The 20,846-nt window shown below is 36.3% G+C and overlaps 3 protein-coding genes across 4 annotated transcripts; 1 reads left to right on the plus strand and 2 right to left on the minus strand.

The window, feature by feature from the left end:
• Positions 1-1,436: 1,436 nt before the first annotated feature.
• mettl17 (methyltransferase like 17) lies at positions 1,437-6,066 on the minus strand. Its single transcript, XM_079875210.1, has 14 exons — positions 5,840-6,066; positions 4,934-5,072; positions 4,653-4,802; positions 4,494-4,581; positions 4,320-4,401; positions 4,170-4,243; positions 3,729-3,823; positions 3,576-3,646; positions 3,373-3,480; positions 2,899-2,967; positions 2,705-2,755; positions 2,512-2,604; positions 2,119-2,318; positions 1,437-1,977 (listed from the first exon to the last, which is right to left on the minus strand). The coding sequence occupies exons 1-14, from the start codon at positions 5,915-5,917 to the stop codon at positions 1,884-1,886; spliced, it is 1,392 nt and encodes a 463-aa protein (XP_079731336.1). The 5' UTR covers positions 5,918-6,066; the 3' UTR covers positions 1,437-1,883.
• Position 6,067: 1 nt separating this feature from the next.
• Positions 6,068-13,367, plus strand: parp2 (poly (ADP-ribose) polymerase 2). Of its 2 annotated transcripts, XM_079875207.1 has the most exons (18): positions 6,068-6,145; positions 6,429-6,517; positions 6,786-6,986; positions 7,067-7,237; positions 7,474-7,544; positions 8,017-8,067; positions 8,446-8,542; positions 8,639-8,714; positions 8,805-8,907; positions 9,007-9,157; positions 9,274-9,412; positions 9,895-9,958; positions 10,150-10,284; positions 10,430-10,557; positions 10,726-10,825; positions 10,964-11,062; positions 12,721-12,845; positions 12,935-13,367. In XM_079875207.1, the coding sequence occupies exons 2-18, from the start codon at positions 6,445-6,447 to the stop codon at positions 13,092-13,094; spliced, it is 1,944 nt and encodes a 647-aa protein (XP_079731333.1). In that variant the 5' UTR covers positions 6,068-6,145; positions 6,429-6,444; the 3' UTR covers positions 13,095-13,367. The 2 variants fall into 2 exon arrangements, with proteins under 2 accessions (XP_079731333.1, XP_079731334.1); XM_079875208.1 differs by lacking the exon at positions 6,068-6,145 and having other exon boundaries at positions 6,299-6,517.
• A 1,770-nt stretch (positions 13,368-15,137) lies between these two features.
• LOC307161499 (protein lifeguard 1) lies at positions 15,138-20,785 on the minus strand. Its single transcript, XM_079876235.1, has 7 exons — positions 20,390-20,785; positions 19,118-19,329; positions 18,884-18,963; positions 18,587-18,787; positions 16,560-16,688; positions 15,959-16,102; positions 15,138-15,839 (listed from the first exon to the last, which is right to left on the minus strand). Exons 2-7 carry the CDS (start codon positions 19,326-19,328, stop codon positions 15,687-15,689), a joined length of 918 nt encoding a protein of 305 aa, XP_079732361.1. The 5' UTR covers position 19,329; positions 20,390-20,785; the 3' UTR covers positions 15,138-15,686.
• Positions 20,786-20,846: the final 61 nt, after the last annotated feature.

Genomic DNA, 20,846 nt, shown 5'->3' on the forward strand with positions numbered 1-20,846 from the left:
TTTTCATTCAGTGCCACGAGAACAAGAGGTATTATTACAGCAGTCAAATTATTTACAATTGCAGCCTGAAAAAAAAAAAAAAATCAGTTGCGTTTATTAAATGCTTTTAAAACGTTACATGAATTACATTACATATTTTTAATATATTGGTTCAAAAAGGTTTATGAATAATTTTAAATATGTAAAATGTAAGAAATTTGGTTTGTGTAAATGCTATTTTCCTAATAAAATACACAATTACATTATGTATTACTTTTTACATTCCAAAAATATATATGAAAAAGGTCTAAGGATACGTCATGCCTCAACTATCCAATCACTGCGAAACAATTTACATAAACACCACCTTGAATGTTCTACCGAGTTTCGTGTACTATATTATAACAAACGAAATTACAGTTATCTGGGAACATTAGTAACTGAAATGTATTATAACTTTACGTTTTATAAATTGTTTACTTCCCATTACCTAAATGACTCACCATCTATGTAAAGTATTGTCCAGTAGCGAGCTTATAAAGCGTCTCGCATTCTACGTCATGACTCAGAGCGGAAGGAAGCTCACTGTAGAGGTTACATACTGAGTGCTCGTCACTCGTCCAATCACCTCGGGGAAGGTCTGAGATAAGAGCCAATCGCTGTCCTCGCAGGACATCATCTGAATGGATGAGCGAGCGCACAGAAAACACGGGTCACGGCGCGGTATTCTCGCACGAGACGTTGATATATGCGCAAATTACAGCAAATCAACTGATGCGATCCCCGCTGACTTGGAAACACTCGCGGCTGGCGAATGAGTTCAATGTGTGAGCTAGCACACGCTGCTAGAACCCAATTCAGACTACTCTCCCTCCGCTCTTTTAGAAATGAATATGCATTATTATTATTGCCCGGTTTCATAGACTAGCCCTGTAAAAAAAATGCATGTTTAAGCAACTTGCACTACATAAAGTGGGAGAGAGGCCGCACTATGCTTAAATAAGTTTTTATCTTTATTTGCACAGACGCGTTTCGGCGCGTGCCTTCCTCAGTGTGCAACAAAAGCAACTTGCACTGACATATCTTAAAATATGTTTTATATTTAAATATATTTTAATATATATTATATATTAATATATATTTTAAAATATATTTTAAGACATATCTTAAAATATGTCAGTGACATTATTTTGTCTCAGGATGCACACCAGTAATGTTTTTTTTCCTAAGGCATGTTTATAAAAGCTACATAAATGTCCTTATTCAACTAAGGCCTAATTCTGGTTTAACCCAAGCCCTGTCTGTGAAACCAGGCCTATGTATGGGTTTATTAAGTGTCCTTATTATTAAATAATAAAAACAATTCATATTTAGAACTATATTATACTGCTGTTAGCGCTGCCTTGAGGGGATTATGCATTATTATGTATAACTTTATTGATCATGAAATCAGAATGGACATTTTCTTATTTTTATGGAATATTGCACTGTATTTGTTATAAATGATTTATCCGAGCACAATATGCACATCATTTTTTTTTTTTTTCATTTATGTGCCCTCATAATTTTTATTTTCTCTGATGACGTGTTTACTGGTGCGAGGGCGGGACAACCTGTCATGAGATCACCGCATTAGCAAACACAACCATCAATTCAATTCCCGATGGACAAAACCAAGTCCCGCCCTTCTCGTTCAGAAGCTGTTTCACTCCAATATATGTCACAGTAGGGAAGAACTATCGCAGCTTCAATTATGCTGACTTTAATTTGGATTTTGGGCTTTGATACTGGTGAATAGTGAGCATTAGTGAGAATCACAATCAGGTTGCATTGATCAACTAGTGTATTTGGAAAGAAACATTACAAAAATCCAACTGTAATCCACACACACTATCGTAATAGCCTCATTGAGTCTCGTCATTTTCAGTGGAATCTTCTGCATGAAATATTGGCAGCAGATCTCCCCAGTCACTGCTACGAGCACATCTGTACATGTCCCTGTTAAAATGGACAACAAAAATCACTGTTAAAACAACCTGTATGATCTCCACCTGCATAACATAATAGAGGTAGTATTATAGGAGGAGGTCATGCACTGAAAATGCAAGAAGAGATCTATTAAATGAAAGCATAACATACTTTCCATGATGACGGGCTGTAACAGCGAGTTGTTTGAGTTCTCCATTGGCGCAGCACAGCTGACACTGAACATGTCTGGGTCGGCGACGGACTTGTGCGATCAGTCTGGCCATGTCCCAGTGCTCAGTCTCCTGAGCCTTCTCTCCATCGGACCTGGATATAATCAGGAAACTGAACTTCTCCTGCTGCCTCTCTTGGCTCTGTAATGATTGATTCATATAGAGAGATGGGGGAGAGAAATATATAATATATTGGATTATACAACCATCCATAACTACTTTATAAATAGCCAAAATGTTGACATCTTATGAAAACTACAGAACAGAAATTCAGTTATTCAAGACGAATGTCACAATTCGAAAGTCAACTGCTCGAACACAGTTTTGAACTTACCCGAGATAAGGGCAGAGAATAGTAGAACTGAGTGAAGTTACAAGGTACTACAGGTCGCTTGATCATCTTGGGACAAGGCAGCTCATGAGTGCACTGTTCAAAATGAAACCCAGCAGTAGATTTTGTCAGCCACATATCAGTATATCATATAAATGGAACAAATAAGGATGGTTTCAATGATATTTCAACCTACAGGAGCAAATATAGATGGTCTCCTCAAGTCATGCTGTACCTCCTCTTCTCTCTATAGTTATACAGCAAAAGTTTGAGAGAAATTGCATCACACACTTTCTGAAGATTTCTGAAAGATGCAGTTCTATCACTACCACTTCAAACAGAAAGACATATTTTAGCAATTTGACATATAGCAAAAAACTTAGATCATACGTTAAGTAAAGCGTCTCTGGCCTCCATTAAGATTTGATGGCCATCCTTGGTTCCATTCTCCACCAATACCTGTACAAAGTATCAAGAACTGCATTAGGAAAACGTAATTCTGGTTAGATAGCAGTGTTATTTTAGCAATATTTACTTCAAGAATTTATTGATATTTTGAATTAGCTCTTATTTTTATATTTTCAGTTTTCATTTTAATTCTAGTAATTTTGTTAAGTGTTTTTCTCAGCTTTGATTTATTTTTATTTCAGTTTTAGTTTCAGTAATTTCAGTACTTCAACTTAAACTACACTTCCAAATTGTATTATTTGATTTGATTTCAACTCTATTTCGATTAACAAAAATATTTTTTGTAGTTTTAGTAATAACACTGCAAGACAGTAAAAAAACTATATTCAATGTCACAGTTCCATCATTTATTAAATTAGTTTAATCAATAAGAATAACTCAAGCATCATCACTCACAAGGTAGGAGTTGGTTTTTCTCCAAAGTGTGAAAATAACATTCAGTCGCTCGTTCAGATTGGCCAGTTCTGACAAAGAGAAAGCGGCTACCACAAGATCAAACTGCACCTGTGGAAAGGAAATACATTCATTTTATTCAGTTGTATAAAAGCAATGTATCATTTGGGCAAATAAATTCAATTAAGGATGCCATCTGAAGATACCTTACGAGAAACAGGCAGGAACTGGCGGAAATATACTTGCTGGATTACTGGGTTATCCATCTCACTGCCCCCTGTTTGGTACAAACAAACACTTTTTTTCTGTAGATCTGTTTATATAACACTGTGCTTAAAAGTTCGACTGAATGACCTTACCTCTAAGAAGTTGTTCTGCCAAGGTGTTCATGTCTCCAGAGCTGTCTACACAAACATACTCCTTCAGAGAGTCTCCCCAGAGTGAGTGTGATGCCCTGAGTGAAAGAATAAAAGGTTACACTTTATTTTACAGTATGTGTACTTAGTGTCTGGTAACATAATGTAACTACATGGGTTAAGGTTAGGTTTAGGGGTAGGTTCAGGGTTAGTACCTAGTTATAAAACCAGTTCCTGTAATTGCTATAATAAGTACATAGTATGTACATGTACATAGTATCTACCGAATAAAATATAATATCAATTCACTAATTGATACACAATTAAAAAATGCATCTTTCAAAGCAAGTTAATAAATACCACAATAAATCAATCCTACTTATATGCCCCCAATGTTCTTTTCACTTTAGAATATTAAAATATTAATATCTAATTCATACTCACCATGTACCTGTTCCGAGTCCTGATCCAAAGTCCATTAGAGAATATGGTACAAATAAAGGCTCTCTCTTCTTAATCTAAGATGTATATCAGAAAGACTGTTTACGACAGAAAAAATGCAATGAAAATACTGTTAAAATGTGCATTAAATACCTCATTTAATGCTCTGAGGACAGCAGCATAACCACCTGCTAGTCTAGCAGCCATATACACCAACCCAAGCTCTTCATTGTACCTTGAAATAAATCCAGAGTTAACCAATAAAACACACAAAACCTCACAGTCCCATTCTATGACAAATGTTTAATACAGATTATGTATTTGTACCTTAGGGGAGTCCTGTGGTATGTTGTTCTTCTCAGTTCAGATAATACTCTGTTTTTTATTCGAGCCGCTAGTTTGTGGTCATCGCCATCTGAAGGAAATATTTAATAATAACAGTTTTATTTAGTCTTCAATGTACAGTCTATCACATCTATAACTCACCTTTATGGATATCCCCCTCTTGCTCCAAAAATGTCTTCTCAAGAAGGGTGGCTTTTTCCCTGAGTTGTGAGGTTTCTATAGCTCGCTTCCTGCTCCAAAGGAAGTTGGCCAGCTTATGTGCCCTTTCAGTCAGACTTTTTACATCTGCCCCTGGATATCAAATAAAGGCAATTACACACAACTCTAGCGACATGTGATTGATATGTGCATTTCAGAACACAGACTGATTTAAATGCTCAAGATGCTAAAAAATATAGACTGGTAGATCAATGTTTACTTACTTTGTAAGACGGATTGTGCTGCTACCTGCAGTTGCTCCGGTAGGCGCACTGTTTTGAGGTTTGTCACACCGGGGTGCTTTCGATGAGGAGCACCTTTCAAGAAGTCGGCCTGTTCCAGAGGTGCTGCAGAACACTGACACTTAAAAAAAAAGGTATGTATGTAAATGCTATGGACATGCAAGTACATAGCAGCTGGTTGGAGGGGAAGGCAGTATTTTGGTATCATTGAGATACTATTAGTTTTTTCTTTCTTTCTAAAGAATGCCTAAATGTCCATATAGTTTCAGTTTTAGTAATTTTTAGTACATTGAGTTAAACTAAATGAAAATGATGAAAATGAAACTAATAAAATACTTTTACGTTTTTACAAAACAACAAAAACAGAGAGTGCTACAAGGGTGTCTTTACATAGCCACTGGTGCTCACTGGATAAACTGGAGGTAAACATCAAATTATAAAGATGAAATACTCCAAGGCACTTTCAGGACCACTCACAAGTTTAACCAATCACTGCGCAGCAATTAACATATTCTCAATCTTTTAATCTTTTACTGAGATTTACTTATTCAAACTAAACTTTTCGTCAACTAAAAATAACTTTTCTCAAGAAACTATTTTAGTCGGACAAGAAAAAAATATTTTAAAATGATGACACCCCTTAACATTATTTAAACGAATAACGTTAGCTATAATCGGATGATATATATGGGAGCACACATTGCCTTTACAACTGCTGACTTGGAAACACTCGCGGCTGGCGAATGAGTTCAATGTGTGAGCTAGCACACGCTGCTAGAACCCAATTCAGACTACTCTCCCTCCGCTCTTTTGCTGATTAATATATTTTATTCTTAATAATTCTGTATGTATTCATCATTAAGAGATATCATATGACGGATAACTCACCCGTTGCGCTTCCCTCAAACATAAAGCAAAATGGCATCTTGAACATTTAACATACATTCGGCTGCCCAGTAAAAACATGTTTTATTCACAATTACTACACTTAACAACAAATTAGATACTGCATTAATTTAACGCCGTTTACAGTCACTGTATGTTAACATCGGTCAGTGTGTACGGTCGCGTGCTCATGTGGTCGTCTGCAACACGACTTCAAAATAAATCCGTGTAGAAAGAAACTGTGAACAATTCGTTCCTAGACAACAGGTCCGAGGTATAATACTTTTGGCGCCAATCAAAAGCTCTCAGGTTGGTGTTGAAAACCATTTCAATCTTGTGATTATTTACATTTTAGCAAGAGAATATTGTGACTTTAACGTATGTTTTGTTCAAACGTTTGTCCTAAATTGTTTTGGCGCCGTATCCATGGCTGTGTCGTGTCCCATGTGCTAACGTTAACGTAACTTAGATGAAGAGGAAGTGAATACAGACTCATATATTACATCACCTCCTATATGAATGAATGAGTTTACCTCATACTGATATGTGAACCATTGCTGACATTTACGAGAAACGTTTCCTTTCATTTTAGCAGTTTTATTAAAAGCATGCGACGAACAAGAAGTAGCCGGGGCAAGTCTGTGGCCGATTCAGGCACTGAAGCGTCAGAGACGAAGACAGGTATGATTTCACTTTCAGTGAACATGCCAAAACAGCTCAAAGTTTCACAATCAGCAGTTAAAGTCAGTGCGTCACGCACTGAAGTAACAAACATTACCCATTCACACTAAATGCTTTTCTAAATAAATGTGTTTAAGTACGTAGCATAGCCACACCTCTCTAAATCTCTAAATGACTTTATCTGTATAGATGTGACGCTGGTTTATGTTTATATTTTCATATTTCACATAAGAGTGATTATCTGAATACAAGTTTTTATTCTTTCCAGTTTGGCAGTGGAAGGGGGACGATGAGTGGGAACCGTATCCTCCAGCTGTCTGTGTCCAGCTGGATACAGCAAAGCAGGCTGGAGAAAAGTCGGTGTCACTGGCACTTGGACCTGGCTATGAAGTGGATCTTGTGAAAATGACTCAAACTAACACTGTCACTAAGTACAAACGAAAAATACGCCTTCAGAAAGTGAAGTCAGGTACGCCTGTGTGTATTAGCATCTGATTATGCATCAGTATCTGGCACAGAAAACTAATAGCAGTATTTGTTGTATTGCAGAAGATCTGAATGAAGGGGATGCTTTGAATAGTAATAATGGAGCTGCAGCTGTTCTTCCGATTAAAGAAGAGAAAGAGGAGGAAGAGGAGCAACCCGTTTCCAAGAGACGCAAAGAAGGGAGGAGTCAAAGGGTGAACAAAACCAAGCCCGTTGTAAAAGAGGAATGTGAAGGTGATACTTCCCTCGACTTTAATTTTTGTCTGATGTTACCCCAGTCCCTCTCATTTATTTTCAGCCTCATTTATTTTATCTCCTTTCAAATTAAGACACCTTCCACAGCTCTTTCAATTAAAATAAAATATGTCCTGACATAAAAAAAAAATTCACACAAATGCATCATAATTATGTTACATAATTGACTTTTCAGATTGATTTTAACTGATGTTTTTTTTCCTCCTGTTTTTAAGAGGTTGTGAAGACGGTGGTTATGAAGGGAAAAGCCCCGGTTGATCCGGAATGCAAGGCTAAAATTGGAACGGTAATTTCCTTATATTGTAAGAGACCTTATGTAGCCCCTTTTCAGCGCTGCGCTCGTTGTGTTCTGGCTTCCGGTTTGTATTTTCATAGCATGAAGGTAAGATCTTGCGTAATGAATGAACCAATCGTTTTAAAATCTTCCCGGGCTACTGACATTTGTTATGACATCTGCTTTAAATATTACAATGAATGCTCATGATAACTATAGTTAACTCTACAATAAGTTAATTCACTTCACCAGCTAATTACTCATAGACAGCGATGCCAAAGAAATATACAGAGCTACCACAAAGACGGAAGTTAAATCTTCAAATGGCTGCACACTTGTTTCTCTGGCGCACAAGATCTATAGGGTCACGCAAAATGAAATTGCTGTATAGTATTTGACTAACTGTTGCGTAATCGCCTTTAAAATCTTCCCTTTTCCTGCATGCATTCTTCTGATTAGATTTCTTTTCTTTGTTTATTCACAGGCCCACGTCTACAACGAGGGCGCCGATGTATATGACGTTATGCTGAATCAGGTGAATATTGAAGACGTTACATTACTGTTCAAAATTTTTTAGTGTTTTTTAAAGAAGTCTCTTATACTAACCAAGGCTACATTTATTTGATCAAAAATACAGTAAAAACTGTAATATTATGAAATATTATTACAATTTAAAAGAACTGCTTTCTATTTTGATATATTTTAAAATGTAATTTATTCCTGTGATGCAAAGCTGAATTTTCAGCATCATTACTTCAGTCTTCAGTGTCACATGATCCTCTAGAAATCATTCTAATATGCTGTTTTGGAAAAAAGTTGTTCTGATTAATATTTTTGTGGGAACCATGATATATATATATATTTTTTTTTTTTACATTGTATGACATATTTTAATTTTACTCTTGTGTTACAGACTAATCTTCAGTTCAACAATAACAAATATTACCTGATCCAGCTTCTTCAGGATGACAGTGCAAAAGCCTACAGTGTTTGGATGCGGTGGGGACGAGGTATGAGCAGAAACACCTCAGATGGTCTTTACCAGGCTGACCTTTGTTATCATGATGTTTTATTATTATCCATGTTCTTGTTGTTTTTCTCTTCAGTTGGTAAAGTAGGACAGAACAGCTTAGTTAAATGTGGGGGGAATCTAGCTCAGGCCAAAGACACCTTCAAAAAGAAGTAAGTTTATCTTTTACTTTATATCATCAATGTTATTTCCTCATATACGATATGAGTGGATGAATCAGCATATTATCTGCTTATATTCAGATTCTTTGACAAGACCAAAAATGAGTGGGAGCATCGAGCACATTTTGAGAAAGTTGCAGGAAAATATGACATGCTGTTTGTAGACTATAGCACTGAAGACCAGGTAAAAAGACAATTTTGTGCCCAATCCATTTTTCTACATTGTATTTATGTTTCATTCTTTTTTATGGTCATATTAAGACCTAATTTTTCCTTTCACCAGGAGAAGGACAAGGCTGTGGTATCCTCCCCACATCAAAAGCCCTGCCAACTGAACAGCAAGGTCCAGTCTCTACTAGAGCTTATATGTGACCTCAAAGCCATGGAGGAGTATGTGCTTGAGATGAAGTTTGATACTAAAAAAGCCCCGCTTGGTGGGTGTGTGTGTGTGCATTTGTGTACCAAACTGATGAAAATAATTTAGCACATTCTTCATGATGAAGATTGCAAATGAAACAAATTAAATAATTGTTTTTAATTTTCCCTAAAGGAAAACTAACTACAGAGCAAATAAGAGCTGGCTACGCCTCCTTGAAGAAAATTGAAGAATGTTTAAAGAGGAAGAAGAGTAATAAAGAACTCTTGGATGCATGCAACCAGTTTTACACTCGTATCCCCCATGACTTTGGGTAAGTTGCACTACGTTCAAAAGTTTGGGGTCAGTACGATTAAAAATTTTGTTAATACTTTTATTCAGCAAGGATGCATTGATTTGATCAAAAGTGACAGCAAGTACTTTATAATGTTACAAGTGTTTTCTATTTCAAATACAAAAGAGAAAAAAAAAGAGATTTCTATTCTGAGAATCCTGAAAAAAAAATGTAATCAAGATTTCCACAAATATTAATTCAGCTTTGAAAATTCAGCTTTGCCATCATAGGAATACATTTAAAATATAGAAAACAGTTCTTTTAAATTGTAATAATATTCCACAGTTTTACTGTTTGCTGTATTTTTAATCAAATAAATGCAGCCTTGGTGAGCATACAAGACTAATTAAAATAAATAAATAATTACATGGCTTTAATGACTCAGATTTTACATTTACCTGTGTGTGTGTGTGTGTGTGTGTGTGTGTGTGTGTGTTCCTGACTGCTCGATCCTCATTTAGGTTGAAGACACCACCCATAATACGCACAGAGGATGAGTTAAAGGAGAAAATCACTTTGCTTGAGGTGTGACATTGTAATCGCTGCTCGCCTTATAGGGAAAGCATTGTTGATGCTGAATGGGTAGAAGTGATTTGACAATTTATATTTCACTGCATTCTCATATAATTCTATGTTTATAGTCAAATTTGACAGACAATAAGGAATAATTCACACACACAACAAAAAAAAATCTGTCATTGTTTTCTGTCTTTTAGGCTCTAAGTGACATTCAGATAGCAGTGAAAATGGTTCAGTCTAGTGTTCAGACTGATGAGCATCCTTTGGACAGACATTATCGCTCTCTACAGTGTCGTCTGGAGCCACTGGATTCTCACTGCAATGAATACAAGGTACAGTATATGGGACTTACCACTTTTATGGTTGAAATAGAGTCTTAATAGTAATATATTGTATGGTGGATGTTAACTTGTCTAGTTGATTTTAAAATATGTAATTTTGCACATCCCAAAACACAAACTGTCTGTCTTTGTGTAGGTTATAGAGAAGTATCTTCAGTCCACTCATGCACCCACCCATACTGACTACACAATGACTATTCTGGACGTTTTTGCTGTGGAGAAAGAGGGCGAGAAGGACAACTTCAACTCTGAGCTGGAAAACAAGTACCAAACCACCTTCCTCAATTACACTTTATCACTTATGTAATGCTCTATGTAAACAGGCGGTCCCTTAGATTCTTGTCTAGTGTGTGCCTCATCCCATTTGAATAGATTAAGGCAATTTTACCATGTGTTTCAGATAGTAGAATTTGTTTTTGTGTGTGGATACAGGATGCTCCTGTGGCATGGCTCTCGTCTGACGAACTGGGTGGGGATCCTGAGTCAGGGGCTGCGAGTGGCCCCTCCAGAGGCTCCTGTGACCGGATACATGGTGAGACGAACAGATACTGAATAACACAAATATTATCAATAGAAGAATTCTAAATCAGTCTTTGTCTACAAGACATCTGTAACCAATCTATTTTTCTTTTCTTTTCTTTTCTTTTTTTTACTTTTCCTCCTCCTCTAGTTTGGCAAGGGGATCTATTTTGCTGACATGTCATCTAAAAGTGCCAATTACTGCTTTGCCAATCAGAAGAACAACCAGGGACTCTTGTTGCTGAGCGAGGTTGGTTTTTTTGTATCTAAACATCAAAAAATCTGCTCCCATTTGCTTAAAGGTGAAGTAAGTGATTTCTAAGAAACACTGCTGATATTTGAAATCAACCCAAACAAACACACCCCTCCCTTCATTGCTCCGTCCCCAAAACGCACAAACACGCAATGCAAGAGTGGATGGCTCTTTATCATAGATGAAGCAAAGCAAAATACTGCGAAGATGGCGAACGACAAGGAAGAACAAAAAATTTACATACAGTACACAAGAGTTTATACATATATATTTGTTGTTAGTCGCCAGGAGCACACCAGCTCCAGACTATGGCTGTGCGCTTAATAGAAATCGCATATGCAGTTTCTAAACCGCAGAAAGCATGATTTTTAGTGTGCAAACTGAACGCAGTGCGCCTATATCTAGTGCGAGAACAGAACAAAGACGATATGGCCAAAATTCATATCACAATATATTTCTTAATTTCAGTCGATACGATATAATTGTGATATAGATATGAACAATGTAAAAGCTTCAGAAAAACTGCCAAGAACGCCCACAACGGATGTCTGTACTTAGAAACTTCTGAAAAATGAATTTGCCAAGTCTATGAAACCTCCTCCTATAAAATGATATATTTTAGAAATAAAAATGGTACAAATAAATTAATGTTCACCTTTTTTTTGTATTTAGCCTTCATCCAAACAAGAAATGTAAAATCATTGTCAAATAAACACAAGACTCTCAACGTATTAATATTAATTTCTATAACTTTAAACTGTAACATTGGCTAATTATATTATTCTTATAGATTGAAACAAAAGTGCTTCGGCCAGGATAAAGAATATGAAAAGTGCTGAGTTGCTGCAGATAACAGAAAAAAGAGTGATTTATTTTTTTATTTTTTTTACAGTACTTTGAACGTTAACAAGTGACGTCACCCAACATCGCTTAGAGCACCTTTAAGTATCACTATTTATATTATGTAAGTGATTAACTTAAAATAATAAACATTTAACATGGTTACCGGTCTTGTTTGACTTCTTAACACAACACAATACATTAATCAACATAGTGAAATTAATGACTAACTAAATGTTAAAGAAAAAAAAACATGGTGAGGACAGGAACAACTTTAAACTATACACGATCAGGGATACACACATATGTGTTAAAACAGATAATGTGTTATGATGTTAGAAAAGTGTATGTATGCATGTATGTTCTCAGTCCAGTGTCATAATAAGAGTCATTTTACAAAATAAGAGTCCCTAGTCACAGAGCCTCACTGTGCACACCCCTTTCAATCCGATCGAAATTTCATTCAGACCGAGCTCAATCAGATTGATGCAAGGTGTTTGCATGAAGGCTTTTCATTCCGATTGAGCCGTCCATCCGATTACTAACAGAGTATTTGGTTGCATGTAAACGTTGTAATGTAATGTATATTGAAATATCGGAAATGTGTTTATGAGTCAATGTGTTGTGGTGCTTGATGAATAGAAAAGAACAGCATTTATTTGGGATGTTTATTTGAGTAAGTAATACTAGTTAAAAAAAAGTGATTATTTACAATTATTTTAAAGATGTAAAAGCTAAAAATTATTCAAATCTTTTTAAGTGTTGGATAATTAATTTCAGAGATACTTTATTTTGTTCACTTTTCCCCACCACAGGTTGCCCTTGGGGATAGTAAAGAACTTTTGGATGCGGATTACAGTGCTGACCAACTGCCTTCTGGGAAACATAGCATAAAAGGCCTGGGGCAGACTGCACCCGACCCAAAGAACTATGTTGCATTGTGAGATGACATTTCAAGTTTTCCATTTTATATTTTAAATGTTTGAGTCATAATTGCTGTACTGAATATTTTTTCTCGTTCTCTCTCAGGGATGGTGTGAGCGTACCCATGGGGCCCTCAGTGAAGACTGGGGTGGGGCAGAAAGGAGGTTACTCTCTCCTTTATAATGAGTACATTGTTTATAACCCTGCTCAGGTACAGATGAGGTACCTCCTCCGAGTTCAGTTTAACTTCTCTTCACTGTGGTGAGGCTGAGGGGATTCTTTACATTAAGCACACTGACAGTCTTTACAGTCTGAGGTGAAGGACCTACCCTATAGTTATACAGTATGTAGCTCATATTTCATGAATTTGAATAGACTCTCAAAAATCCTAAAAAAAAAGAAAAAAAAAAAGGCATATTGTTCTGTTAATGTCTGTTTTATCTCCAGTTGTAACCTGAAGCTGATATGGGTCATTTCTATTAACATAAATGGAATATTGCAATTATTAATTGAAATAAATTAAATATTTTCTACTGATATAGTGTTGTGGTTTTATTTTTTGATTAGTGTAAGATGAGAAAGATTATCATAAATGTAGTATTTGTGAGGAACAGACTAAAATTGAAGTTATTTTGCTGAAAATCTCCCTATCTTCCCTTCTCTTTGTTTGGAACTTGACACACATGGAACTGCAAACTGTCATTGTATGGCAGATTGTATGAAGATTCTTTAGAATCTTTCTTTTGTGTTCAGTGGAAGAAATAAAAGCAGAAAGATTTTGAATGACATGAGGAAAAGGTGGCTACACCCTCTACTACAATGAATATCATGTCTAACCTGCCCAACCAAGTTTCAAGTTTGGTTTATTTATATAGCACCATTAAAACAGCAGCAGCTGACCAATGTGCTTTACAACATCGGATAAAAGAAATACAAGCAAAAGCAGTAGAAAACTAATTTCACAAATAAAATCAGAGACAATTTTCCAACTAAATTGCAAAAGAAAATCAAAATACTAACAGAAGTCAAATACAAAAATAATCAAGGAACATTAAAAGCAATGGGAAAATTATGAGTTATAAGCAAAGATTTAAAAATCTGTAATGTAGGAGCAAATTTATTGTGAACTGGTAACGTGTTCTAGAGTTTAGGGCCCGCAACAGCAAAGGCACGTTGCACTTCTTAATGCAAAACCACTTCTTAGTTTCATGTTATCTTCTTCACACTATGGCAAGGCAGAGAGTCTAATTCTTTACATTCAACTCATGAATGGTTTTGAATGTAAAACAAAGATACAATTTGTGTGTCAAGGACTTAATACATACACAGATGAGCCAAAACATTGACCATCCTAAAATGCTGTTGGTCCTCTACGTGCTGTTGCCGTGGATTGAACTAGTTGGTCCAGCACATCCCACAGATGCTCAACTGGATTGAGATCTGGGGATTTTGGAGGGCAGGGCAACACACTGAACTATTCAAGATGTTCCTCAAACCATACCTGAACAATGTGTGCAGTGAGGCAGAGTGTATCATCCTGCTGAAAGAGGCCACTTCCACCAGAGAACACCATTGTCATGAAGGGGTGTACCTGGGTCTGCAACAATGTTTAGGTAGATGGTAGATGTCAAATTTTCGTCCACATGAATGGCCGGACGCAGGGTTTCCCAGCAGAACATTGCCCAGAGCATCACACTCCCTCCACCGGCTTGTCCAACTAATTGTCGCCAGTTTGGGGTTTGTCCCTCCTCGGACCACTGCTTACCGGGAGCAACCCAATCGCATTGCCGTATCAGAGATACCTTGCCATAACAATTTGGCCCTTGTCAAAGTCGCTCAGATCTTTATTCCTGATTGTTTGCTTACCATCTAATTTACCCAGACCTTAATATATGACCTTGTCAGGAGACCTCTTCACCTGTGACTGGTCATAACGTTTTGGATCATCAGTGGCTGCATCAGAAATCGCATACTTCACTACCTTATAGTCGGCAAAAAACAGTATGTGACCAAAGAAGTATGTCTGAATTCACAGTACTCATAAAAGAATAGGCAAAAGTACCCGGATGACTTACTACTTCCGTCGAGATTCTTAAGTGTGCATACGTTGGACACTTTACTATCCCATGAGGCCACAGAAGAGGATCTGGGAATGGCAGTGCTGCAACGTAACTGACGCTGGTAGGTCACATGATAATGACAGCATGGTGAATGTAGTAAATACTTCTTTTTTTTTTAGCGGTTGTGAAGTAATTACTTATTCAAAATACCTACTCAAGAGAGTATGTGATTTCATACGCAGACAAAAAATTGTGAAAGTGTTCATTTATTTTGACTGTCTGTTAATGTAAGAGGAATAGGCCTAGTATATTATTATTGATAATCAAATTAACATGTATTAGATTTATATGCAACATGTGTAGGCTAAATAAAATGGGTATATTGTCCTTTAAACATGCATGTTAAACTTTTTTTTTTTTTTGACAAAACACACTTTATTGATTTCATTAAAAGTATACATAAGTAAGCAGTCATATTATTACAGGGGCGTATAAATGTTAAAGCATTTCATGATTCACATCAATAGGGTGTTTGTCACCATAGCAGAAGTCTTTAAGATTCAAGTTATTTAGCAGACTTTAAAAAAAGTTATTGTGATCAACAAATGGAAACAACACGATTATCTGCTGAAAAAGAAAGTGAAACTTGAACAAATTAGCAAGAATCAAGCAGCAAGAATAAAGAACAGTAAAGGGGGAAAAGCGGACATGTGACGTGAGAATATTTGAGGTCGAAAGGTTGAATATCATCCAGGCATTTGCAGACTTAGAGTGCCACAAGCTGTGCATGTGTGGGTTTAATTTTTGGAGCCCCCGCCCAAAATCATAAGTATGTAGAGGAATATCATAATGATATCCAGGTAGATAATTAAGGCAGCGAAGACATACTCTTCAGGATTAAGGCTGTATTTTTGCCTCCCCATCACCAACTGACAGTCCACTGCCAGGAACTACAGGAAAGGGAAAGAGAAACATGGATAACAGTAAGAAGGAAATGTCGTCATTCTTAAGCACTTACATGTAGTTTTAGATTTGTTATTAGTATTACGGAATATTGATTATGCTTTACCAAAGCGTAAAGAAAGGCTCCCAGACATCCGTAGAGAACTTGCAGAACACGGGAGTAGAAAAAGATGCAGAAGAATCCAAACATGAGGAAGTTGACGGCCAGTACAAGCAGAATGCCGTTACAAATGGTGAAGTCCAAACGAGTCTGAAAATCACAGCAAATCAGAATGACATCAGCAGCAAATGAAGAAAAGAACTGGCAGAGCAACTATACAGCTAAGGTCAAGCTTTTTACAGGGTTTTATAAACTAATGCATTTTATAGAAGATTTTGGTGTTTTAAGATGCATTTTTAATCAAATGATCTTACGTCAGATTAGTGTAATTTACAGCAGGGTAAATTTTTAATTTAAAAGGCAACTATATTTTCATAAAGACAATTTATTCAGTGAAAATATACTTTTTTGATTTAGTTTCTATTGTTACATTAGTACATATTCATTTACTCATATTATTTTTTTTATTTTAATCCAAATGTTTTATGTATTCATTTATGCATTTACATTTTTGACATGTTTTTCATTAAACTTTTCAATGGACCCCCAGCACCCCCTTGAGGACCCCAGTTTGAAAACCCCTGATTTATAGAGAAACTGAACATACCTGGGAAGAAAAGATGATGATGGCGAATGAGATGATCAGAGTTGATCCTAAAGCGATCACCACAGCTTCTGTGTTGTGAAATGAGGCTACAGTTCCCACCATGTAGGACAGACTCAGAGTGACCACTGACTGCAGGCAATACAAGGATGAATATAAGGTGAAATTATTAAAGTACTGACTGCACTCTGATTTCTGTTCAAGAACCATGTGTATAATGACTATATTGAAGGGAGGCCAATGGGTCTCATTCACTAATCGATTTTATTCTTTAATTTATTTTCTTTATTAATTTAATGTTTATTACACATTGCACAACCAACTGAAACCACACGAAAAACTAAGTAGCCTACCAATTAAAAATTATGTCATGGCAAAAATGTAGCCTGCATAGATCTTTGCATAAATTAGAGGTGCGAAACACGAACTTGTGTCATTTAAAAACGTTCTTTTTTTGTGTGTGTGATTTAAGTGATTTTGAGAATGGCGCGCTTGACTTTTTTTGTTTGAATATCTTGTTGCGCATGCGCTCAAGGGCAAGCGCGTGGGCGAGAAATCGCGCGAGCGAGCAGGAATAACTTTTAAGAAAGTCCTTACATGGACAATTGGACATGATATGCGAGTGTTTAAGCATACTACGAGTACGCGCTCTCTCATTTACAATAATCGTGATTTATTAATCACCGGGATTAATAATCGGGATCAATTAGAACGAAGGTTAGAGCAAATACAACTGTTGTGAATCTGGCGGAAATTCTTAAATTAATAGGCCTACCCATGTATGTTCATTTGGCAAGCAGGTATAATAAGCAAGATAATGTACACTCTGCCATTATAACAAAAATAACCCTCTTCACCGTTTATTTTGAGATAATGACTGGCATTACTACATAACTGCTCATTGCTCACATAAACTTTTATATAGCCTAAATGTAGCCTACTGAACTTGATACAGAGGAAGTTGGCTACAGGCTGTACCAGTTTGTCATAGAGTGAAAATAACTAATGGTTGACTTGAGGGAAGGTGGTTTTGTCCTGGGCAAACCTATATTATAGAATGTTATTAAGTACTTCATTTTGGGGAAGATCCAAGAGGAACTAAGAGGAACCAAGAGGAGGAACCAACTTAGTTAATAGTTCACTGAAATGCTGCCTTTCAAAGAGAGTTCAACACAGCCAGTTTTCAAACTAATCCTTCACACAGAATATGGAGAAGAATCAAGAGAAGCGTAGAGTGCAACAGTCCCTGTTCACTTTTTTTTTTAGCTTCCTTGGTTCTGGAAGGGAATTTAAAATAAACAATTTAATAGTTTTAAGCCATGAACCAAACCAACCAGGAACAAGGTGAATCGCAACATTACAAACTTTGATTTGAAGCAAAAAAGGTAGACAGTACAATCCCATGAAGCATTGAGAATGGCATAATTTAATTAAAAATACTGTAGAAATATTAAACTACTCATTTGAAGATGTTGATTAGGCTATATAGAAACAATATATTTAAGATATAAGATATAAGAAGTCTCTACGTCATTCGCAGTGCTTCATGGATGAGTGATTGATGGAGATTTCTCTGCAGAATCATGGGTTATGTATTTTTTTCACCAGGAATTCCTCTGTTGAACACGATTATTTGAAAAGTAAGTTGAAATAATATGGGCTGATGGCTTCAACAAAAGCATATACCATTGATTAAAAACTTTTTTAAATTTAAATTTTTACTTCCAGAACCTGACTGTTGCACTCTTTTCTGATGCCGTTCTTCATCTTCTAACTGTAGGTTACTTTTCTGGGTTGCAGTAATGTTCTACATGTAATGCAAAGCATAAAGACATATTGGTAGCACTTTATTTTACAGTCCTGTTCCCCAATATGTACTTAGAGTAATTGCAATAACTGGGTAATAACTAGGTACTAACCCTGAACCTAACCTTAACCCATGTAGTTACCTTATATTACCCAGTACTTTCTTAGCTAAGTACACGTACTATGAAATTTAGTGCAACTGACATTCACACACAGACACTCACCAGTCCCAACAGGTTCCAGGGATGTGTGCGACTGAATGTGGAGCACACGGAAAGACATATGGCCACCACTGCAAAGATAATGTATGAACTGAGGTACACCCAGAGGTTACCCTGAACTGCAGTCTTGACTGTTTTTGAGAAGGTGAACACACAGACTACAGTGAACGTGACTAGTAACTGAATCGTTACCACACTGAACACCTGTGTGGGTGGAAGAGAGATTGGAAATGACAATGAGGACCAATTCAGAACAATCATTATATTTATTGTAGCTGGCAAACGACAAGAGATTCTCACCTTTCTGATAAACGCTTTCCGAATGGTGTTATCATCAAATGATGACAAGACCACCTGACTTTCCTCAGCTGGAAATACATCTGTATTAAAGAAAAAAAAACATTATTCTTGTGATACCTTCCATGTCATTAGATGGGTATCATCCTCTATAATATTTCAAACGTTGCTCAGATTGTTTGATTTTGTCTTTATAATAAAGTAAATGTTAAATGGATATTGCAAACAGTGGAGTACCTGCTGGTTTTGGGTCTTCTGTTTTGCTGACGCCTGCCTCTTCCGGTGGCAGATCAGGTGGGATAAAGCCAATTTGTGCAGGACCAGGTTGGGGGTACATGACAGGGGCCGTGGGATAAGGAGGGGGCATGTATGGAGGGGGAGCATACATTGGTGCTGTCGTTGCATGGCTAGGGTCACTCTGAATTTTTTGGCTCTCTACGTCCGTCATCCTAAACAAGATGTGGTCAGATGGGAATGTATTGTCAGATTGTCAAAACAGGAAATTAGTTTTTAACATTGGGGTTGAAGTGAATTTTAAGTGTCTATGTGCAACCATAGAGGGATAAGAAAAAGCATCAGTGTACAGGAAATAGTGGTGTCTGCAGTGTTTGTTTATTATGTGGTTTGTTATAGTTCTATTTGATATGACAACAGCAGATTTAGAAATGCATTGAAAAATAACCTGAGTGTAGAAGTATACAGATAGAATAAGATGTGAAATTTGGCACTTTTATTTTTAGGTAGGGGACACAGAGGAAACAGTAAATTTCCTTCACCACGAACTACAACAATTGTACGCCAAATTTGTTAGCACACTAGAAAATTGAAGGGCAAGAGTTGAGAACCTGTGTGTCAGCCAAAAAAGTATAAATAATAGTATACTTTTATTTAAAAAAAGTAAATGTATCATTAATATATTTATACTGAGAGACTATAGATACATTTGTGTTTCTTTTAAGCTGTTGAAAAATAAAATCACACTGCACAAATACAGTAATAAATATTATATAATTTAAAAATTATAGCCTATATTAGCATTTCCACTAAAAACTAATATAATTATGCTTTAATATTTTTTTTAATTAACTCTTTTAGTTAAGGAAAGACAAGATGAGAAAATGTTCAAAAATCACTTCATTCCGGGTTTTTTTCTGAAAACTTTTTCATTATGATTTCATGATTTCACCTAAATCAGTAGTAGTTCATTTGAATTGGAAATGCTGAGTGGATACAAATGGGCCAAATCCTCAATTTGTTGTCTAAAAGTTGAGTAGAGACATTTGAGCCATTGAAATGTCATGCATATTCAGTGTTAAAAGCTGGCTTTTGTTCTCATTTGTATTTCAGTTATCACTTTATTTTAAAGAGTCTACGGATTATAATTAGATCAGGTTTACTTTACAGATAAGAAATTTATTTTTTTCTCTTTAGAACAATCAATTTCTGAATGGACTAACTAATTCAAATATTTTCTATTATTATATTAGAAAAAACGGGGAAAAAGCTTACCTTGTCTCCTTGGTGTTGCCTTGTTTGAGGTCTAAGCACTCCGAGCTCTCAGAGGTTTAATGCTTCACCTTTTCACACGGGCTGAAGTAGGTTCCACATCCTCTGCTTACATCATTTACAAAAAACCCTGTGTGGAAAATCTGCTGTGAAGAAGTTGATTGCGCACAATCGGCCAAACGTTGCTAATGTATAAGTTCAAACCATTGCATTGGCTTCCTTTCTCAGCACATTCTGTACATTTTTATGAGTACACCGTTAAATGACAATAATTCTTATGTGCAATCTTTTAGCAGTTGTATTTTAACACAAAAGTATATTAAAAGTAAAGTATACTTTGATCATGTTTGTGTGTGTGGGGGGGGGTGGGGGGTGGTCAGAACAGGGTTAGCTAGTTTCACAAATTCAACCACAAAAAATGCAAGTGCAACAAGAGCTGTTGAAACGTGGGTTATTCAAG

Source organism: Squalius cephalus, assembly GCF_949319135.1.
Source record: "Squalius cephalus genome assembly, chromosome: 7".
In the NCBI taxonomy this organism is placed as follows: domain Eukaryota; kingdom Metazoa; phylum Chordata; class Actinopteri; order Cypriniformes; family Leuciscidae; genus Squalius; species Squalius cephalus.

Bases quoted from the DNA above. Each gene is read 5' to 3' on its own strand.
- LOC307161499 (XM_079876235.1), bottom strand. From the start codon at position 19,328: ATGACGGACGTAGAGAGCCAAAAAATTCAGAGTGACCCTAGCCATGCA. The intron at 18,964-19,117 runs GTACTCCACTGT...TCTTTAATACAG, and splicing joins AGAAGACCCAAAACCAGCAG to ATGTATTTCCAGCTGAGGAA. The intron at 16,103-16,559 runs GTATGTTCAGTT...TGTGATTTTCAG, and splicing joins TCATCATCTTTTCTTCCCAG to ACTCGTTTGGACTTCACCAT.
- parp2 (XM_079875207.1), top strand. From the start codon at position 6,445: ATGCGACGAACAAGAAGTAGCCGGGGCAAGTCTGTGGCCGATTCAGGC. The intron at 6,518-6,785 runs GTATGATTTCAC...TATTCTTTCCAG, and splicing joins AGCGTCAGAGACGAAGACAG to TTTGGCAGTGGAAGGGGGAC. The intron at 8,715-8,804 runs GTAAGTTTATCT...GCTTATATTCAG, and splicing joins AAAGACACCTTCAAAAAGAA to ATTCTTTGACAAGACCAAAA.
- mettl17 (XM_079875210.1), bottom strand. From the start codon at position 5,917: ATGTTTTTACTGGGCAGCCGAATGTATGTTAAATGTTCAAGATGCCAT. The intron at 4,402-4,493 runs GTACAAATACAT...ATTTATTTCAAG, and splicing joins TACCACAGGACTCCCCTAAG to GTACAATGAAGAGCTTGGGT. The intron at 2,968-3,372 runs GTGAGTGATGAT...TACTTTGTACAG, and splicing joins GAAAAACCAACTCCTACCTT to GTATTGGTGGAGAATGGAAC.